General features: G+C 34.8%; 1 protein-coding gene across 1 annotated transcript in view; it reads left to right on the top strand.

The window, feature by feature from the left end:
- Positions 1-8,455, top strand: part of SLC16A7 (solute carrier family 16 member 7) — an 82,096-nt gene extending 73,641 nt beyond the window's left edge. Inside the window, exon 5 of the mRNA XM_041411357.1 lies at positions 1,009-8,455. Within this exon, the coding sequence (XP_041267291.1) occupies positions 1,009-1,280 (272 nt within the window). The 3' untranslated portion in view covers positions 1,281-8,455. The remainder of the gene's footprint in view (positions 1-1,008) is intronic.
- The last annotated feature ends 15,325 nt before the right edge of the window (positions 8,456-23,780 follow it).

Raw genomic sequence — 23,780 nt, 5'->3', positions numbered from 1 at the left:
ATATGTTTTAAAATAGTATGCTGAAGCATTGCTAATTCAGAATTTTGTTTTTAAATATATTTTTATGAGACTGCTCATTGATAAAAATCAGCAAATTGCACTATTTACAGTAATAAGTGAATTCTATTTTGAGTTCGTCCTGATACAAGGTTTGTAAAAAAAAAAAAAAATACAAGAAAAGTTTGGAATAATTTCATGGCTTGTAAACGTGTATCAGGTGAATAGGCTAGCATTATGTTTTCAGCCCAGTAAAAACATCTAAATGCATACTAAATTGAAGTGTGCAGCTCACCCTGTGAGTTTCAATTATAGTGCAGGAAAGTTTGGAGCTAAATACTTGGATACATACAAAGGTTAATTTGGGAATTGGGAAAATTTAGAAGGGATGTCTCATAAATTGGAAGAACTGTTATATTTTTCTGTCCTTGCCATAAAGAAATTTAATCTCAGAGGTCTGAATGTAAGTTTGAGGTACAGGGCTCAGAGTTTAAAACTCAGCAGTTGAGTGTGATGGCTGAAGGGAGAAGCCTTTCTATCTCTTTCACCAGTCAGAGGAAAGTAAAAGTGAAAAGCAGGCAACTGAAGCACAGAGACAGCAGCCTAAAGAGGCACATACCTCTTCATCCTGTTGTCTTTATGCAGCCTCAGTGAGTGTCAGACTGTCACTCCAAACAATAGGAAAACACAATTAGGAGGTGAATGAAATAATAAGATAATGAAAGAATGAAAATAAAAGAGCTGAAAAACTGTCATTATTCATTAAGCTTTACTTACTTTGTTCTTCAACATTTTATTATTGTCAGTCTTCAACGGCAATTGCTATCTTGATTAATACAGGTGTTTTTTGAGAGTTCCACTGTTTTCAACTTCAACATGTTGAAAATGCATTTTTGCTCCAACTTCAAAACTAAAACATATATAGATATTTTTCCCAGGGGGAAGATGTGGATTTTATTTGATATCCTAGTCTAAATGCCCTTTTTCTCTTCTCTTGTCTTTGTATTTCAGGTTGGTTAGTAGATGTTACTGGTGAATATCAGTACATGTATTTTGTCTGCGGAGTGATTGTGACTGTGGCCAGTATCTGGTTGTTCATTGGCAATGCCATCAACTACAGGCTTTTGGCAAAAGAAAAGAAGTTAGAAGATGAGAAACACAAAGCACAGAAGAACGCTGACCCAAAGGAAGCAGAACCATTAACAAACAATGAGAACGAAGATGCTTCCAGCAGAGCTGATAAAGCTGTTGAAGATCCATCAGAAAGAGAAACCAATATTTAGTCTGAAATATAGCTCAGAAAGCAACATTTATGACTTCCATTAGGAATATGTCTTCAAGACACAGGCCAGGTTTTGTGGTAATAATGATCAGTCACAACATTGGATGGGAACAGATTTTTGCCCTATGGCAAGACTCAAAGCTAAATTACTATCTACAGTTTATTTGTTTCAGTGATAAAAAAATTATGATTACAGAGGTAGTGACTCAATGCAAATGAGTCCATTAAATTTTGACTCTGGACGATCAAGAGTCAGACAAACCAGGCTATAAAGCCTTTCTATGACAAACAGTTTTGTTTCAGAAGGGTATCTAGTGCAAAAGTATCTCCTACTCTTATTTGGGAAGATACTTGCGTTCATCTTTATGATGTGGTTAAAGTCTATTGAATTAATCTGCCCAAATTCTACTTACCATTAATATTAAAGAGAAGATAAAGTCAAAGATTTGTTTCAAAAGAGACATAATACCTGACCGTAGCACACTGAAACATTCTTCTCTTTTGTACACCCACTACATAAAAATATGGCTGCATAAGCAATTATGGATATAAAAGTTAAGTATAGGAGACAAACAATTGGTGAACACACCTCTAAAATGCAATTAAAAGCTGGTTTACAATATATTCCAGAAGTAGTTTCCTCCAGTTATAGCTGATTACATAGTACTTCAACATATGCATATGCATTTGAATTCAAAGTATGTTCACACCTTGCTAATTCAAGCTAGCTAAAATCTGCCTGTACATAAAAGGTTTAAACTCAAGATTTACATTTCTAACAAGAGTGGCAATCAGTTTGTTGACTGTGTATTCCTCTGTAGCTGAAGGATCTGGATCAGACTGTGAAGCCATTTTCCTAAAGGGACTGGATTCATAATCTGCTGATGTTAAAAGGATACTAACCCTTGGCTTTTGTGGCCTTAATGAGTTTCATGACAATGACTTCAAAGTAGATGCTTGGCTTTATTGACAAGTCGTTAGTTTGATGGTTTCTTGAGAGGAGATTGAAGATCTAACTTCAGGTCTTTGCAGATGGGTAGCTTCCCAGTTCCCACTTCCCTTTCCCAGGAATTTAGTGAAAAGCTACTTCTTTTTTTGTATTGCTGCTTTGAGCAAAAATGCTGCAAGGCACCTTGACAATGCTAGTCTGGAAGCTTTGTATTGACACATCAGTTTTATGCAGGATGTTTAGTCTTGTGTCTACAATTTCATGCAGACCATCATATAAATTAAAATGTACACAATTGTTCCTCTTCCTTTAGACAAAACAAGGCATAAACCTACAATTTACTTTACACAAATCATTTAATACTGCATTTGAAAGATAAAAGTGCAAGCTTCTGAAGATAATATGTGAAATTATTTCTGTTCTATTTCTAAGTAAGGAAAGGTGCTATTCATTTTGGAGGGATGCTTATAAATGCCTCAAAAATTGTGAAAATTAAGGGTCTGATTCATAAAACATTTATGCACTGTTTATGCAGGATACACCTACACTCAATTCCAGGAAAAGAAAATTATTCATTTTAATCCTCTTCTAAATCTCAAAAAGTTGGAAATATATTAGACAGAATGATAAACACTAACTGTGATAAACACACTTTGAAGTGCCAATAACAAAATTAAAAACTCAATAGTAAAACCTAGTAGATATGGGAGGGCTTTTAAGAAAGTTATTTCTTAATATTATTATTTTCAATATTATTTTAATTTTTCTTCTAAAAATGTTGATACTGCTTGATTCTGTTTTACTGGCTTATCATTTTATAAAGTTCCACAGTAATGATGATTTTTTAAAATTTTCTCATCACTGTTTTGGGGAGAAACATGAATTTACTCTCAGCATGGTACAGAATTTAATACCTGCTTTTTACCTAGTTGTATTCAGGAAAACCAAATTTCTCCAAGAAATCCTGTAAAATTTTGGGAGCATCAGAATCAAAATATATGCATTTCAGAGTTTTGGGATAAAATATGGTTGCACGTTCAGACTAGAGCTGTGTACTTTGAAAAGAGGAATGATTCAGCCCCAGTAAAATTAGAGTTCCTCTCCCAAGCCCAAGCTTCAGAGAGTAAGCAAATACATTGCACCTCCCTCTGAACCTTAGCCTTGCCAGCACCCCATGACATGAAGCATTGCTCTCTTTTTGGTTGTACAAACATATTGAGTGAATTCCAGGAGCTGTGAAGGCCTTGAGTGCCCACAGCCAGAAAGGGATGAGTTTCATAGATACTAAGCTTTCATACAGTGAGGATTATCAGTTATAAATACTGGATTGTGAAAGATGAACTGAAATTTTAGCTGAAGAGTGATCATCAGGAATATCACTCTGCTCTTGATAGCCCCTGATAGAAATGCAGAGATTATTTGAAAAGAGATTAATACAGGAACTGAACCAAAAAGTCTGAGGTAAAATTGTAGGTGCTTATTGTTATCTCTTTGCAATAAAGGAGCATGATGAAGAATAAGGGTAGAATACAAGTGTCAACTTTTGACTGAAGGCTGTTAAAAGTTGCTGTTGAATAAATAAAGGATTCAGAAAAATGATGATAAAAAGAAGTCTCTCAGGAAATATGCAGGCAACTTGCCTGTTCTATGCAGGATCTCAGAATACAAAACAACGTGGCATAGGAAATAAGGGAAAAACAAAATTCCTTGAGCCATAGACACATCTGACCACTAGCAGCAAAAATTATATCACTATCTCAGAGAAATAAAAATTTCTATAAACACTCTACAGAGATGCTACTCTTTTGTTTCTGGTCCATTATGTTAAAAGGTAATTGGAGTGCAAGAGCTGCTTTACCACCACTCACCAGTGTGCAATTTTTAATCCCATAAGGCAAAATGATGTGGCAGACAACTAGAGCAATATAAAGTGAGAAGAGCCAAGTTAAACATTTCCTTACACCTCTTTCATTACTCTTTCTCTTAATAATAGCAACAAAACAAAAGCCATCAGCATACTCTTGATACTACTGAATATTAAAGAAGTTAAAACCCAGAGATGAGTGGAGAAAATTGGAACTGTATCTATGCAAAAACTATCTTGAATTAAAAACCTGTGTCTTCCAAATAACAGGTCCTAAAGGGGCAATTGCCTGGTATAGGTAGCTATTATTTCTGAATGAAATTATAATAATAAATTGCCTTGAATCAACTTTATTCTGAACATCAAAGCAGCGAAATGAGTATAACTTGTCTTCAAACCCTGAATATCACTCCTACTTGCACTGACCTGTAATTTGAACTGCAAATAATTTCATTGCTACATTTCTGCTTTTGAGATTAGACCCGGGTATATACACAATTTCTCTGAATTGCTCTGGTTTCTCTTAATTACCTCACCCTCAGTTTGAACCACTGAAGGGTTAGCACGGAGACATTCCCCTGATCAGTGATGAAGAAATGTACTCCAAATTTCTAGCACTTGTCTCTTATGAGCTCTAAGAATCTGTAGTCTCAGTCAGTGCAAGCAAATCCTGAATTGATCATGTTCTCATTTATACTCATGTATACTTAATTATTTTAATTTCTCTACTGCAGTATTGCTAAGCCTGATTACCCTTTTTCTCTTCTAGAAAAAATAATGCAAAAATTTTAAAACTAGTAGGAAGATGGATAGCATCAATAATATTTTCCCAATTTCATATCAGGGTTAAATTTCAAGTTGTTTTAAAATACACATCCAGATACTTCTCTTTTGGTTTTTTGTTTTTTTGGGTTTTTTTTTTTTTTTTTTTTTTTTTTAATGTCATATAGTCTATTAGCTGGAGAATTCTCCTGTATTGCCCTTTCCAATTCCAGAGAAAGAGTCTTCACTCATAATTCTCATTACTATTTCAGGAATGTATCAAAATTTCACCCCTCCCATCTCTCCCCATTGAACTGTGGTTGCAATTGTTAATTGGAACTTTTTATATGGAAGACTACAGTGCTTTTATTTCAGGAGTGTGTTTTGTGAACTGCTGTGACAGAGGTAGGGAAAATCTTACTTCATCTTCAAATACATTTTTTTAAGTGTTGCTGTCCTTATTGAGAGGAGGTACAGCTTTACTTACTGCTGAAGTGAATGGCAGCAATTTCACTGACATTGATGCAAATTCACATGCATTTTAATGGTCATGTTGCATATCAGCATCCACTGTGCTTAAAAAACATTTGGCAATGTGTACACGATTTTTCCTCCCAGAGAATTCTCATTCCTTTTAAATGTTCCCCACCTGCACCCCATACTTAATTTTGATGTAACAAAAAATTTGGTCGGGGTATGTAGTGACTTACCTTTAATTCTTTCTTGGTTTTTTTTCATGAAATGGCACATTTTCCATGTTGCCAAATGCAACATTTTTCACTTCCTTCTTTCATGTCTGGTTGTGAATATTAGTGGAGAGATACTGGTATACATAAGTTAAAGATACCACATGCAGCCAGATTTTGGACTGCTTTGAGGATTTCACTAAACAAAACCAGTCACCACTTTTATAGATGACCATGCTATAAATGACACTGACAATTTTGCCTATAACAAAATGAACCAGGCAATTTTTGTTAGTTTCTCTATAGATGACTATTTTTATACTCATAGAGAGGAATATAAAGGGAATTTTAAAATAATTATTTTCAAAGATGGCTTTCCAGTTTTAATAAGACTGTTTGGAATTTTTGGGGGTGGGTGCACTTCTGATATTTTTGCAAATATATATATAATGAAAGTGCTTGCATGTACTGTCACATTTTTGATCAGAATTTGCATAAGCATTGCTGTGTGATTTCAACATAATTTGCATGTTGTAGTTTTGCAGTTCAAATTTTTCTCATCATCTACCTCTCAGTTGAAGTTTGGAGACTTGCACAACCCTGTAAGAATAGAGTTAACAAAATGCATAATGGTAAAACCTGTACAGACTATTGGAAAGTCTCCCAAATATTTAAAGCTGCTTAGACTTCGGTTTTCAAGGCAGGGCATGTCTGTGATCACATCTTTGTATCTGTTCACATATCTGTAATCCTAACCCATACCTATGAAGTTTTTGCATCACTGGTCTGGTTTGAAAACTCAATGTGTCATTTAGCTATCCAAAGTCTAATGATCTTTCTGTGAGATGCTGCCCACTATTCTTTTTTGTTTTCTTGCAATTTCTGAGTTAGGGAAATTAGCAAAGTTAATATATCCAAACAGTTTATAAAATTATTACAGAACATTTTGCATTTTGCATCCCTGAAAAAAAAAAAAAATTGTGTTTCTGGTTTAGAAATAATAGCAGATTTCAGCTTGCTTTTCCTTTTGTGGGGCAGTTGAAGGAAGTACTCACAAAATATTAGATTGGGGTCAAGGAATGATGATTATTCCTCATATGCTCTTTACAAAACCAGAGATGATTGTTCCTTCAAAGATATTCTTCAAACCATTCTTGCCTTCTAGGACCTAGTACATGGTCCACTAAAGCCAACATAAAAATACCAATCAAGGAGCTTTACCAAACATTTGAGGTGATGTGGCTTCAGAGGAGATTTCAGCCTTATTTTCTCCATTCCAAATCTCAGGACCATCAGATATAACACAGCAAACACAGCTGGCAAATTTTCTATGCCTGCATAATGAATCAGTCCCTAAATTAACGCACAATATGTATTATTTTAGTAGTCTATGTAAATAATTTTTTTTTAAAATCCCAGCATACACTCTGAATGTAGATTATAAAATACAGAGGATATATTTGAATAAGTATCCAAACAAGTCTGTTAACCCCAAAGGAAATTATTTCCTTTCAAGCCTTCTTTGAGCAGTTTATAACCTTCATTTTTCTTATTTCCAGAGAAAATGGTTTATGTCGTCTGTGAATGTATATATGGACATATATAAGGGAATATATATGCAGATGTGGTATGTGTGTATATCTGTATTCCCCTATATATAAAACTCTAATTTATATATATTATATATATTTCTGTATATATAAAATATATATAATGCTTTAGAGTAAGTTGCATATTGTGCCTGATAAATGAAACATAATTGTAAGCAAATAAAAAACTTCCACAAATGACAGAAAAAATTTAAGTTTTTTTTGTAAGGCCATATGCTATTTTTCGGTTTCTGCTAGATTTATTTTTAATAGAAATTAATTAAAATGCTGCAGTATTACATAACACTGGTTTCCCACCATGACTCAGTTCAAAGCAGCCTAAGATCACTGAGAATGTTCATTGAGGTAGATGGCAAAACCTACATTGTTGGTGAACTTGTTGGTGGGGTGTCATTGCTGTGGAAATATTAACTAAATGATCTCTGAACAACTGCAACCAATATACTGAGTTTTCAGCTAATGTGATATGTATAACCAGTTCATACAAAATATTGGTGGACATGATATTTTTTGGAACAAGTATGGAAAGTGAGAATACTCAAGCCCCTGTAAACAATATTCCTGTTAGATTAATATGTGAAATTCTCCAGAATATTAGTCATTAAAAACGCTGACAATATATCATACCTTTTGCAAGTTTTGGTGGTTTTAATTGGTCTGCAAGTAGGCAAGCCCATGAAAAGTCTACATTTGGCTCTCACTCTTTAAAACAGTTATACCTTAACATTGCTGGGAAATTTTTCAGAGTGGTACATAAGTAATTTACATAAATTCGCTTCCTCGAAGAGTGATACAGCTGCATTTTCCACTTACAGCCTACATGGAAAGTTCACCGTATCTGCAGTTTATCAACAGAACCTGGTATTGCTATGCAATAATTAAACATGCAGTAACCACTGTTGTTGACTAATAAAGTTGTTTCTTCCTTTCTGTATTTTGCAATACTGTATGGTTTTTACTTGAATAAATTGGCTAGATTTTTTTTGACAATCATTTATTAGCTAGAGGTGCTATTTATTTTCCAAAGAGATATGAGTGAATGATAACTTTCTAGATGCCAAATCTTTTTTTTGACCTGACAAAATTCATTGTTCATAATGTATATTAACCCTGTAAAGTGCTTATGCATTGCATTAAATTGTATTTAAATGCATTTTTGTTCATTAACTTCTATTCCAGGCTTGTACTACTGTGTAATATGTCGTTTGTCCATATATATTTATGGGAAATTACAATGAAAATTGTGTATAATAAGCAATTGGGAGAAAAAAAAGAAAAATTAAAATAAAATTTCCATGTAAAGTTTTTCTGAAAGGATGCAAATTCTATTTCTTAGGCTCCTTAATAGTATATTATTTACACCTTCAGAATGTGCAAATCTTCATAGATTGATTCACTATTCATTTGTAGCAAAGGTCTCAAAGTCATTTCTTGTTGCATACAGAAACAGAACTTCAAGATTTCCTGTGGAGAAAAGCTACTGCTAGTAGCAGAACATTGTACCAACCCCTTGCTATTCCTAATTTCACCATCTGGACACCAGGGATTCTTTTCCCCATTACTTGGACTTGGATTTCTTCCTATATTCCTTGTGCATGGAATGTTATTCCTTAGTCACCAATACTCATTTTGCTACAGAAGAGGAATTTATCCATGTGTCTTGAAATAGTGTATGTAGATAAGTCTTACTTTGTGTCCTCTGAATATTGTCTGTTCCTATGTTTTTGTAAATTGACTTCAGTCTATGATTTCTTGCCCCAGTTAAATCATTATTTACAGAATGTGATTGGATAATTAAAATTAAGATATTGGGGGGTGTTAGAGACAGTACTAAGATACACCTTTGCATACTACCTACACACCTTTTAGATAGATGCACAGTAGGCTACTAGAAAACAAAGATATAAAAGATGAACTATTGAATAAGTATGAAATAACTTTATCGAAGCAAATGGCCGTTCTATTTCTAACAACTGTAAAATCTATTTTCAAAGAATTATACATATAATCTTCATGATACAGAAGTGTTTATTCAGCTACCGAAATATATTTCAATATTGTATAGATTATGGACCCCTGTAATATTTGCATATCTGACTGTTTTAATAATCATAAAATTCCATTTTCAGGCAGTGACCAAGCTAAAGAACAAAAAAAAAAATCTAGTAGTAAAATTGTCCTTTTGAAACAATGAACAAGATATGATATTTAACCCTGCTCAGAGACACAGCTGATATCACTTTCGAGCCTAAGGATGTGTTGCCTCACTGAATCTAATTGCATTACTAAAATACATTGCTGAAAAATAGATGCTGATTTCAGAAAAATCATTCCTATTACTGAGGTTTTGTATTTTGATAGTGTAGTGGCAAGATAAATGGAGACCTCAGTCTGTAGTTTGTTTCTAATATTAGCTGTTACTGTTTTGCAACAAATGTTATTTTATTCTAGTAATGACCCCTTTTAACTCTGCTGGTTACTCCAAGTTGAGTAAATAGAATGCATTTGCCATTGCAACTCAACATTAATAGCTTCCACAGTTTTATTCCTCTGTTTTTGAGGACTTCAAAAACATTATCATTCATTGAAGTTCCTAATCTATAACTTGCAGTCAACCCTGAACTTGTGTGGGATCTGCTGTGCCAGCTGGTTCCCTGAAAGTCTATGGGACCTGATGGGATTAATCTGAGAAGTGCTGGCTGATGTTGTTGCAAGACCTCTAGCAATTGTTTTTCAAATGTCTTGGGAATCTGAAGAGGACACAGGTGACTGGAAGCTGGCAAGCATCTGCATTTGCCTTAGCACATTGTGTCTTGCTTCATCTTCCTACATTATGGATAGAGATCAGAGGTACCAGCATTGTTTTTTAAATATAAGGTCTGAATCATAAGTCAAAAGAAATGAAGTGATATATACATATAGTGTATTAACAAGAGACACATAATTGGTGATTGTGACTCACTGGTTGAATAAGTAGTTCCATTTCATTAGGTGACTTCTAATTACCCATGCCTGGTGACATCAAACTCTAAGTCTGTCTTAGTTAAAATACATCCATTCGCTGAAGGCCTATTTTTGTCATGGAAGCTTCTTACAGCATCCTATTGTATAACATAATGATGTTCTCACCTCAAAACTTGCATGTGAGAATATGATGCTGTTCTTTTTTTGACTAGCATGACACCTCAGTCTTGCTGGTTTTTCTGTACAAAGGAACTGTTGACCTAATCCAAAGTTTCCCTTTTTTTCTCATGAGATACAAAATAAAGATGATACACCTGGACAAAATCCAGGTGAAACACTGAGTCAGATTTCTAATTTTAGGACATTTTACCCACTTTTTATCAGTGCAAATGGATCTTAAAACATCTGGGACTGTGCTGTCTTGAATTCAGTTTAAAATTTTATAATCACAGATTTCATGTATTATTTGAAAATTACCTCGTATCAATATTTCACATTAATACATGAGAATTTAAAGTAATTTGTCAAAAATAATACTCAAATTTTTTTTTTTTTCTGGGATTTAGTCAGAATTCAGAGTAAATGGGCCTGGAAGGTAATTAAGTTACTTCCCTTCTTTCATAAGTTCTTCTCCTCCTAACTTTGACACTGATATTGATCATGCAAACATGAATCAATGATTAATGTTTTAAACATTGCTAAGATCATTGAAGTGCCTTTGTCCACTGTAGCGGCTACTGACCACCGAAGGCCACCCCTCCCCAAATATGCCTCCAGACAGGAATTTGGACTCTGATGGGAGCTTGAGAAAAGATAAAGGTGGTACTTTTGTCCAAATATCTCAGGTCTAAGGAGAAGTGAACAAGGCTGAGGGAGAAGAATGAATTCACAAGGGAAGCCAAACTCAGCAGCTGTGCTGAAAATCATCTCTGCCTGGGGTCATGGTGGGAGAGGCCACAGCCCACAGGCTCATCTGTTGAGGCCAGGTTTGTACACACTCACCCTGCTGCCCAGGCAGAGGAGGAGAGTTTTTGGGGGTGTGACATAAGGAGTGAACACCCATATACAAACTGTCTCAGCTGTAAAATCTCCCAACAACAACAGTAAGGGAAAAAAAAAAACAAAAACAAACCAACAAAACAAAAAAAAAGCTTTTTTTCCAACTGTTTGGACCTTATATGATAAAAAGGACCTCTGAAAGGTCCAGCTTCCAGAAATTTCTCAGAAATTATGAGGTCTCCATAAAGAAAAAATGAATCAAAATGTATGCCCAGAGGAGATACTGCTCAGCATTTGCTGATATCATCCAATAAATCTTCTAAATATTATTTCAATTTAAGATCAGATTAGATTTTATTGCCTGGAAATTGTCAGTTTTAATTTGAGTGCTTTTAAGAGTAATATCTATACATGGATTTATTTTGTTTCATTAAAAAACACCTATGAATTTTCTTTCTTTTATGTGTTTCTTTTTTTCAGAATTTAATTATAATTTTTTACCCCTGGAAATTGTGTAAACATAGTTAATCAAGCAATATATGTTTATATATATATAAAAACTGTGACAGCAGAATAATTTTCATGCCTTGTATATCAGCTATATAGAGTTGAAGTCAATTCTTACTACTGTTCCTACTTCCCCTTCATATAATTTTTCATGAGCTGGAAATGTGCAAGTCTATTTGAACACTTTAATGTTTATGAAATTGGAGTGGAAAATTTGCTAATGCTGCTTTACTTATTTCTTAATTTAAGACAAGCAGAAGTTCATCAGCACAATCTGTTTATGTTTTATCATCCTCATGAAAGTTCATGAAGACCTACAAACTACACAAGTATTTAATTAAACTTTTATATGGCATTAAATTCTCAGCACAAAATTAATGTGAAATATTTGGGGAAATGTGTTATGAAAACATAATAAAACTCTCAAAGATTTCTTTTGAAGTAGTTTTAAGTGAATACTAAAAGAAAACATTTATCTTAGATAATCTAGTTCAGATATCGCTAACTCATTTGTGCTTGTATTTTCCACAAAATAAATATTTTCAGAAATGGTCCTGTAGGACTCTAAAGCTGTAGCTAGGTACCAAAAGAAATGGCAACATTTTTTGATATATCATACAGGTATCAGTTTTCACTTAGAAAGAGTTTATTTTGGAGGAATGGTGATTCATTTTACCAACCATCATAATATACTTTGATTAATAACAGCAATTCCAATTTGGCCTGAATGATAAATGAATAGCAGTTAGGCACCATAGTTATTCAGTTCAATCACTGAACTGAATAATTGGGGAAAAATGGTTGAGGATGAAATGAAGAGGATTTTTTTTTCCCTCAGAGAAAAAGTGCTTATTTGCCTTAATTACAAAACAAAGATTTTCAATTCCATTTGGAACCTCCTAAATGGACATAAAAGGAAAATTGGATTCAATTTATGAAACAACAGAGTTTAGCAGTGATGGCATTATTCATCAGACATATTGAGAGACAGGTTCAGTTCTGGCTGATATGAATGACCCCATGATTCCCTCTTCTAAAGCTGTTGGGGATTCAGGACTGAGTTTCTCTCCTACTTATATTTTTTTCTGCCACAGAAGTAGCCATCTTTCAATTCAGTTTGCATAGTGACACTCTACTATCTGGACTATATGTCTTCCAACATCAAATATTTTATGCAAAGTGAAGGAACATCAGTAAAAATAATTGCTAGTACATAAAAAATTGCTTTTGCACAGCAAAAGTCCCCTGTGGATTCACAATTACCTGAGTGTCTCACAGGAAATGCATAGGTTTGAAAAGTCACAATACCCACGGCTTTTAAAAGACTGAAAAATAAGTAGATTTGCATTGATAATCTATTTGTTTTTACTCAGCTGATGTCCACTGCAAATAATAAAAGGCCTTGTTATTGGGTATTAATAAAATCCATAGGGATTTTTTGTGTATGTTTACTTTGACGTTGGATTTATTGTGTTTGTTCGAGGTAGATTTTCATGAAGGGACCCACAAGTATCATCCACTTATTGAATTCCAGTCCTGGGAAAGACATCTCACACCATGTGCCCAAGAGTGTTGTCCAAATGATTTTTGAACTCTGTCAGGCTTGGTGCCATGACCACTTCCTTGGGGAGCCTGTTCCAATGCCCAGCCACCCTTTGGGTAAAGAATCTTTTTTTAATACCCATTCTAAACATCCCCTGACAACTTTAGGCCATTTCCCTAGGTCCTGTCGCTGGTCACCAGAGAAAGGATCAGTGTCTGCACCTCCTCTTCCCCTCGTGAGGAAGTTGCGGACAGCAATGAGCTCTCCCCTCAGTCTCCTCTTCTCCAGGCTGAACAGACCAAATGACCTCAGCCTTTACTCAAAACTTCCTGCCCAGATATTTCTCCATCTTTGTAGCCTTTCTTTGGGCGCTCTCCAATAGCTTTATATCCTCAGCACCCAAAACTGCACACAGTACTCAAGGTGAAGGCACAGCAGTGCAAGCAAAGCATGACTTTCTCAGCTGGCGATGTTGTGCCTGATGCACTCCAGGACATGGCTGGCCCTCCTGCTTGCCAGGCCACACTGCTCATTGAAAATGGCTGCTTCACAGAACTAGGTATTTTTCTTCCCATCCACAAACCCAGAGGCATAAAAGTTTCATCTGGATACAAAAGGTTACTGAAAATGAGAAATTGCCTAAAAGTAGCAATTATTTTCTAAGAGAGTTAATCTTTCTGGCAATGTTATTCCCACAAGTAACACTGTCATTAAATAGTCTTAATTCGGGGTTCCACTCAAGTTTATTAAAGCAAGATTTTTCTCTTAAAATTAATCAAGGGAAACATATTAAAATCTAATTTTTAAGTTCTGTCTTTGTAACAGCAGCAGCAGCAACCTGGAGATTCAGTGCATCTGGCAAAGGGTTGCAAGTGGGCTCTTACCAGAAGTACGTAGTCCTAGGTATTGAAAGTGTGACATGCTTCCTTGTCCTTAAGAGTGACACTAACAGGAGTTTACAACCAGTTTTAAGTACTTTGGTTGGTGTAGGGCATCAACAGGCATGAATCACGCTGAAGCCATTTACAACCCCTGTTTGAGTATCTGTTAATAACTTATTCCCACACCTGTGTCCTCAGACTCAGCAATGCGTTTTCTGTTTATTGAAGCAACAGTCTCTGCTAGGCATCCAGGACAACCTTTCTCTCACCTTCCCTGGAGTGCTGACAAGAGAGCTGACTGTGGAGCCTGAAGTGGAAATTGCTGGCCTCACACTTTTGCACATTCTCCAGAATACAGCTAAGCATCCACAATACACCACTAAGCCATGCCTTGCTTCAGTGCTGCAAGGTGCTCAGGTCAGGGGCTTGTCTCACTGGGTTACATCAAGTATCTGTTTTAAACACAGTCCGGACTCTTCCTCACTCTGCCCAAAACCCTGCCAGCGGATGATCACAAAACTTTTAGGTTAAGTAGTTTGTGTGGTTCATTCTTTTGCGTTTGTAAGCTTAAGCTTAGATGAACATAATAGACAGGGAAAAAGTAAGGGTTTTAATTTGAGGGATTCTCTTTCTGATATATTTTACCAAAAGCATGAAAAAACTCACATGAATCAAAGGTCTTTTTGAATAGATTCTTGCACATAAGGGTGCCTGTACCTAGGAGGGTTTCTCTGCTAAGAAATGTTTGGTCACTTTACGGAAAAATACATTCTTGGTCAAAATTTTTTGGCCGGCACAAGTGGGAAAATTCTTAGTAATCACATGCTGGAAGTACCTTAGGCTGGGTGGAAGCAACAAAAAACAAGTTTTAACTGTAGAAATATCACAGAAGAACACCTACATAGATTTCTCTTCCACTCCTGAAAAAACTTTTTTTTATGCATACTTTATGGGATGGCTTATACCTTTAGAAAATTGTCCTTTTGAATAGAATCACAGTATAAATAAAAAGAAATTAAAATGCAAGATAATTTAAATTTGTTTCATGTCTGTACTATGAATTATTATAGGAAATTTCCAAGCAACTTTCTAGGCCTATTTTCCTACCTTTATAAGCATACAAGAAGTCATGGCTAGAGACTTCAGTAAAGAAAGGTGAAACCTATGGATTGAAGGGATAATATCAGTGATCACTAATATTTTTATGTTCTCAGAACACATACTGTTTTCCATGTCACCTTTTAGCAGCTGAAGAACCACTTCCCCTGTTACAGAATTGCAGGCAATAAGTTCTCAGCATGAAATTGCTAGCATCCCTGAAGAAAATATACAACACAGCAACTCACTTTCTAACACCTCTTGCCTGAAAAGAACTTGATGGTTCAGAAAATAATCAGATAAATTTAGATTGCTTTTTTTTTTAATGAAGTTTATTACTATATTACTCTTTCATAGTTCCAAGTCTCAAGGCAAGATGAACAAAGGAGAAAATCTCAGCTTTCCCTTTAATATGTGAGTAATAGAGTAATATCTAAGCTAAAAGCAGGTAAGTGGAGTCTAGGATCTGGTCTTTACCTGGCTAGTTATTTTCTCACATTTTTCTTTCACAGGGACTTTCCAAATGCACTGTTGTGCCTCTCAAAATGGTGTCTAACTAAAAATAGATCTGATTACTGCTGAGTAGTATTCTTACTGCAATGTGGTTTTGCCTCTGCATGACAGGTTGTTATGTATTATGTTGTAGTCACTCAGTGAAATATTTATGTCACAGAAGTCACTTGCTTCAAGATAGAGAAACAGATTAAAACAGATTACCTAAAATAGAGAAACAGATTATCTCTTCTTAATTATCATTCACAACCTCTCTGTTCTTCTATCCTTAAGCCTGGCTGATCCACATCAGCAAGCAAATAGCTCTCAAAAGCACATTATTTTTGCTACTTGCATCTTCCTGAAAGCAGTTCTGAATGGGATGTGTGTGTGAGGAATATGAACTGATGAGCAGCACTCGAAACTGGCTTTGTTAGTAAGACTATTAGGTGAGCAGAGGGAGTGGGGAAGGCTTCTAGAGCCACATGCTGTGGTTGCTTCAGCTTTTCCAACCCACATGTGCCTGTGAGACAATCGTAAATGAGTTGCCTGTTGGAAGACTACAATGAAAATTGTGGTGTCCTCTCAGGATTAGCAGTCTGTTGTTCTCCAAAGCCTTGATTTCAAAGGCACAAATAAAAGGAAGGAGAGAGGAAGGAAACAATAAGTGCAATCCACAGAGGACACTGGTCAATTATGTTTCTTTGTTAATGTCTGATTTATGCAGTGGAAGTGAGCAGTCTCTGATTCAGTTAACAATAGTGTTTCTAAAACACTTTGTGAACTAGTGGAGATCACAATTAGCCTCCTGCCTTTAGTTGCAATACATGACAGAGACCTACAGGTTAAATGCAGAGATTATGCCTGCTGTAGTGCAATTCTGATTGTCACTTTTTATTTACAATATGATTTCCATTACATGATAGAAGAGTTGAAACAAATAGAACTTTAAGAAGACAGTTTGTGGCCTTCTACAGTTAAGCTTTTAATACAGAGCAAGAATGAACATGGCTATTGTAATGTTCATGCAAAGCATTGGATTTACTGAATTTCTGAATACATATGAAAACTGAGAGTCTTCATGGAACTCTGGAAGATTCAGTGTTGTTCAACAGTTTCTTTTTTTTTTTGCTTGATTGTGACTTGATTTAATTGAGTTGATGGCTCTCAGCTGGAGATGTCAGTAGTTGCTTTGAAACTAGCAGCATATATTTCCTTGGGTAAATCTTACTGTTGAAATCTATCAGCTATTATGCAGGTAGCAGTTCTGGAAACTGACTGTGACTGCAGAGAATTGCAATTTTTAAATTAATCCCCAGGAATATTATGTATATATAAAATATATATAATAAACATGAACATAAAAAATAATTAATTTGCTTCAGAAAGCAAATATTTTACAGTTACTTTCCTGATCTCTTTACATTTAAAGAAAATAGGATTGTGAAAAAAGTCAGTCAAATTCACTCATCACTAACACAAAAAATTCTCATCCCAATCAGATATTTTAAAATCTCCATTCTGAATACAGCTTTTATCTCTTCACTTTCTTTTTCCCTAGCATGTATGCACTAAGTTCCATAAGAATCTGCTATACTAAATATACAATTTCTGTGGAGCTCTCCAGGTAACTTTCAGCTGAATTTCCATTTGATTCCCTTCAATTTAATATATTAATCATTAAAAAAGTTTCATATTTCAACTTCTAAAGCTTTTCTGCTCATAGGGAACAATCCTCATTTAATTCAGGCAGTTTTTCTATATTCATAATTAACTGTCTATTTTATATTTCATCTACTTAAGTTCTTCAGTTAGGAAGATTATATATGAAAGTGTCAGAAACTTCATCTGCTTGCATGGATCAGTAAATGAGATCTATCTTTATAATCTGAGTCATCAAGAGAATCTTCTCAGAAGATTAAAGAAATGGCCCTGAAATGTTCTGGCAATCAAAGTTGTGTAAAGTCAAAAAGCAGACTTGCTGCTCTGTTCATGAAAACCATACTTTCACAAAAAGTAATGAAAGGCATCTTTGGCCTTCTCAAACTTCAAAACTGCAGCTTAGAATTGAGTTCAGGAGAATAGAAATTTAGTTTTAAATCTTTAAAGAGTGGTACAAGTCTTCTTGTAAGAAGTCCAGTTGGGACTCTCTACATCTTTTAAAGTAGTTTCAAGAGGTACTAAAGTACAGCCAATTGTATGCATTAAAAGAAAAAAAAATTAGGCTCATCAAAGACCAGGTTAATGTGCTGAAGTAACTATTTATGTAAGGATCTGAGAATTTTCAACTTTATGGCTATCTACAACTTTCTGACCCTCTCTGTTAACCTGGTCTTCTGGTGTGCTGCCGATTGTATTGCAGTAAATGCCTGTGCAAGGGAAGTAACATTCTGTTTTTTTCCACAGCATTATGGAAAATGTCATAGTCATGACTCTCATTTAGTAAGAATTCTTTCCACTCCAGAGGCAAAGCAGTTTCCATGAAGTTTCTTGGCTTACTTCTGGAAGATATTTATACTCAACATAGGTATTTGTATGCAGCACTATGAGGAGAAAAAAATTGCTGACAGAATGCAAGAAATGGTTAAGATTACCTTCCCAGAATTAAATGACATTTGACTGCTGTATAAAAGAGCTATATCAACTGATATTTGACTATTTGAGGAACTCACTGGGTAAGTCATACATCATATAAAGCACTACAAACCTGGTGCTATGAGCTGTCAATTTGTCATAAATAATTTGAGAAAAAATGAGAGGATTTGATATGTCACATGCTAAACTGTGAAAGTGATTGAATATATACAGAAAAGATCAACACATGTTTTAAGTAAAAATAGATCCAAGTAAAACTGTATTCATAGCTTGATTAAGTAATGGCATTTGAGAATTCAGATCTTTGTCTGATGTAAATCAGCACTATTACTACAATGCTGCACAGCGCAAGCAAAATGTATTCATTTTTTTTTTTTTTTCTCCCCATAATAGCAAGAAAAAGAAGAAAGTTTACAGCACAGGTTTTTTGATGTTTGAAGAAGTCGGTATATTGGAAAACATTCCAAGAAATTAATGGAGCTCCTAAACCCTGTAACCTCTGTAATTAAACTGAACATTTTTACTAGAAATGCTTTGGCTACATGATAGACCTGACATTGCAACCCTATTAACAATAAACCTAATGGATATTTATGGATTTATTCTAGAACTGAACTAGTTTTACACTATTTGGAAATATCTCTCTACTAGTGTACTGCTAGTATACCAGTATGCTAGTAGCTAGTATACTGCTATTAGATACAGCCATTTAACACATCAAGGCACTTTCTCTTTGTTGTCATAAATTCTAGAAGAGGATTTCTGCTGTCCTCAGAGCTCTAAGTATCTTACTTTTCAATATGTCTGTCTCCTCCTGCACACTGTGACTGTGGAATATCTGTCCCTGTCCCTATCCCTCTCCATGTCCCTGTCCTTCTCTCTTTCCTTTACCCTAACTAATTTTATTTCGGCAAAATTTCGGTTTTCTTCAGATTGTTCAGATTTCATTTAAAAAAAAAAAAAGGTTTTGTGAGTCATCATCAACAAAAAAAAAAAAAAATCAACAAAGTTATCAAAATAAAAAGTCTGTTAAGACCTATTTATTTATGAAGCAGTAGAATTCAGTATTACAAACCCAGTTTACCCCTGGGGTAGGGCTAGGTCTGGCTGAGGTTCATAAATTTATATTTCACAGAACCCTGACCCTGATGATGTTTTGCAAAGAACAGTCTTCCTGAACTGTTTTTTCTCCCTTCAGGAACTGTATAATAGATTTCATAGTACAGTGATCACTAGCACAAATGTGATAACAGAAATTTGGTCTAGTAGCATTTTTCTCTATAACGTTAGCAACAATGGAAATGATGTAGTAACTTTCACATTCCTCTGTATGTATCAAAGATCATCATGTTTCAATTCTTAGTTTTTTCTTGAACTTAACTAGATTCAATATTAATATTCAACAGGCCAAGAGGAAAATATGATATGATCTGATGTGGTATGATATGGTGATATACTTATTCCTGTTGAAATATTAAACTGAAATATTTAGCTTGTTAGCAAGCTTACTATTGTCCATAACTATCAGGGAAAGGGATGGCTGAAGATTCCTTATCTTTTTGCAAATAACATGATATGGAAATTTAAAATACAGAAATGAAAAGCTTTGAAAAAAATAAAGCAAGCTAGAATTCATTCATCAGTTTCATGTAGTAAGAGAAAAATATGTACCTTTTCTAACGGTGTTGCTGGCTTTGTCTTAGATAAACAATACATTGTTTACAGAGAAAATTTCTGTTGATAAAGCCAATTAAAGCAATCACAGTTAGGAACATTTAGACCTGGACTTTGAGCTGACACTCCACTTCACTGACTTTGTCCTGTTTTTTTAAACTGGGCAACAGATGATACAGCTTGACAGTCAGCCCACATATTCCAGCTGGGCTGGGGTAGCTAATCAAGTTCCTAACATTTTTAAAAACTAGAGTAGCTGCAAGTGAACTAATACATTGATGATTTAGAAAGAAAAGCATTAGCACAGCTATCCAAGAGTCAATAAATGAGAACTGCTGCGTCCTGTGTGTTTTGAAACTAATCTGCCTAATTGGCTCCTGGAGTCTCGCTACAAAGATGCACTTTTGCTTTCTGATAAAAGAAATGGAATTACTAAGTGTGGGACTGGGTCAGCCTTGATGAGGAACAGAAAGAAAACCAAAATGTCTTGCCACCCTGTCTAGTCTCTGTCGCTAAAGAAATGACCAGAATCCGTGTGATTTTTTCAATCTTTTCCAGTTTGCAAATATTCTTCCTCCTCTCCCAGTCACGTTGGTATGCTTTCCTGTCACTTTTTTTTCCTGTATTTTTGAACTTCATTTTAAAAACTCTAGAAATATGTGCTGGTTTTTACTACAGTATCTCAGATGTGAAAGAGAAGTAATGGTATTTGTTGTTTCTCCTGGTCGTTGTTAAGAATCAGATTCTGCTGAACCAAGTATAAGAGAATAATCAAATAAATCTAAAACAATACAGGAATTGGCTCATATACACATCTTCAAACTGGACTCAAGATTTTAAATTTTTTAGTTGCAAGGTTTTTTTTCTAGCCTCTTATTTTCTTCTCAATTTATTCTTATGCATCTTTGGCTACAAAATTCTTTCTAGATCCTCTGTGCCACTGAAAATATTTTCTCAGCAGTAAGAAATGTTGTAAGGTTATGGAGATATTGTGGTTATTTGTTGCTTGTGTTTTCTTCTTTTGTTTTTTTGAATGGGGCAACATAAAAGACAAATCACAGGATTCACTCCAGCCACTTTCACAAATTAAAAGGGAATAAAAACCCTTTTGTTTTCCTTTGTTCCTAATTCTTTCTCACTTGTCACTGGCACATATAAATGACTGCAGTGTGGGCAAGGGTTGAGGGGTTAGAGAAAAGAGAACAAAGGTTACTGCCACCCATGTACGGAACTTGAATCCCTACATTAACAGTTGAAAAGTGCTTCCCATCACTGGTCTTTGCATCACCCCTCATAATTTATCCAATTCAAAACAAAAAATATAAGCAATAAATTAATCCTTGTATGTCTTAAGGGAATATGTGCTTACAAAGTACAATTTGCTTTCCCTTTGTAATAATCAGAAAGAATTACATCAGAAATTATTACAGAATAGTATGTGAATGAAGGATACTCTTTATTTAAAAAGAAACAAGTATTTCTATATAACCCATTGAGAGATGACCTTTGTTTATGATTAGTATCAATAATGGAACATTATCTTCGATGTTGATCTCAAAAAAATCCTAAGCAACATTTTCTACACAAAAATACTTGTATAAAATGCCTTTTGTCAGCTAATTATTAAATAAGTGATCAGGTTATTGCTTTAACTTTAGTGAACTATAGTTATACAAAAATGGCTGTTGCTTTATGCTTCATCTTCTCTCACCTATTTGCTCAGTCTTAAGTCTATAATTGTATTTCAAGATTGTTTTTACTTTTTTTATGGGGGTTTTAACTGTTCTTTTCTCTCTTAATTATTATTGTTGACTCTAATGAGACCCTGAAACTTTTGATCAATGTAATGGTATATACATAGTTAATGGAATCTGAATGCTTTTGCTTTTGCTTTTAAGTGTTAGTAAGAACATAAAACACTTTAAGAATACATCATGGCATACAGGCAAAGAAAGTATATGCCAGAATTGAAAAGTTTATTAAAAAAAAGTTCTAGCTAAAAATCTGTAAATATCTGTTCTTATCTGACACTTCAAGGAATGGGCTAATGTAAAATAGAGGCAAAAATAACTAAATAATAACTAAATAATTAGTATTTCTAGGAGCACTCTTTTCTGTCCCAGCAGGGTTCCACATACACTCTAAAACATAAAATCTTTATTTACTTTGAGAAATGCAGTCTCACTAGGTGTGTTTGATAGGATTGATAAAATTACTTTGAAGACAGGAAAAAAATATTACATTTACAAACTGTATTTCTTCTTTTAACTAATCTAAGAAGACTGTGTGTAAAGGGTAAGGCACAGATATATCTGTATATAAGCCAAATTGATTTGTGGAATGATAATGAAATCTCATATCTGTGAAAAAAAGGGAGTCTTAAACCTTTACAGATTCACCTGTAATTGTACCTCCCTCAGTTTGGAGGAGTGGAGGAAAAATGGAGGTTTTGTGCTACCATTCTCTGAGTGCTTCTGCAGACCCTGCTGGTGGACCTCATGGGGTGCTGAAAGACCCAATTTTTGACCCAGAAATAGCACAGAAATGCCATGATGGGCAGATCTCAATGCCTCAGTCAGAGTCAGGAGCTCTTGCCCTGGCCTCAGGACTGTTTTTCCACTTTGAGAGATTATTGGCATTTTGTGCTATGGGTTGTCTGCAGAATCTTCTGACTTGCATTTGTAAAATTTACTGTTACAATGAAAAATAAATTCCATTTGTAGGTGTTAAATATTAATTTATGTGGCCTGCAGCCATATGACTGTGTACTGTGATCCTGTCAGATCCTATAACTAATGTGTGGATAAATGGAAAAGTGAAGGCATTCAGTCTGGAGACTATCAAGGAAAATATGCATGATCCAGGAATTACTGCTGGCAGTTATTAAATAATATTTTTTCTTTGACTCAAAGCATAAAACAATCTCCACTTGGTGCTGAATGAATTGGAAAAGAAAAATAATTTTCTTAAAATAGTAAAGGATAGTAATTTCAGTTAAGGTAGTACCAATTTTTTGTTCTGCTGTGTTTGTCCCTTACAGGTAAGCACAGATGGTTACATGTTAGAAGATTGTCCTGCAAGTATCTTCTTAGACAAGATCCAATAAAATGTTTAGGTGCTTTCAAGTTAAACAGGCAGTTTTAAAGTGCCTTTAAAATCTTCTTCCTTTCCAGAGTTATGCTCAGACTCTGAGCTACTCATCACGCTACTGAGCACTACTCTGCTGTATGTCAAGTATTAAAACTACTGCGTAGAAACCAGAGCCTGAAATTCAGAGTACTGCTGCTTAGAATGTATCTGTTGGGTTTTTTGTTTGGTTGTTTGTGTTTGCTGTTATTGTTGGAGTTTTTTGGGGGTTTTTGAGGGGGTTTTGTTTTGGGGGGTTTCCTTAGTGTTGGTGTTTTCTTTTTTGGTTTTGGGTTTGTTTGGGTTTTTTGGTTTTGTTTTTGGTTTGTTTGTTTGTTCAGGTTTTTTTTTTTGTTTGTTTGTTTTGTTTTATGGAAATGGTACAAGAATTTAGGAGTTTGCTTGTACTTTTCATGTTACCTAAACGGTTGTTAATGAGAGGGATATTCTGGTTAAACATTCCAGGGGAAGCTAGGATTCAAAGATCTGCATGCTAAGAAAGCTCCTTAACTTCCAGCAGAAAGACTGTCTAGTGACCCAGAATGTTTTATCTCTCTCCTGTGTGATTGCTGAGATGCTGGATCCTTGTCCTTCAGGGAGTACATGAGAAAAAAAATTCAGTGGTTTTATATTAAACCTTCTCTGCCGACGGGACTCCTAGATTTTGGTCTGCCAGTATTTTGTTGTTGTTGCTGTTGTTGTTGTTGTTGCTGTAGTTGTTATTGTTGTTGGTTCATTCAATAGCAGTATA

This window comes from Onychostruthus taczanowskii, unplaced genomic scaffold (assembly GCF_017590055.1).
Source record: "Onychostruthus taczanowskii isolate IOZ18803 unplaced genomic scaffold, ASM1759005v1 scaffold35, whole genome shotgun sequence".
Classification (NCBI taxonomy): Eukaryota; Metazoa; Chordata; class Aves; order Passeriformes; family Passeridae; genus Onychostruthus; species Onychostruthus taczanowskii.
The sequence above is the reverse complement of the archived record's forward strand: the minus strand, read 5'-3'. Positions and strand labels throughout refer to the sequence as shown.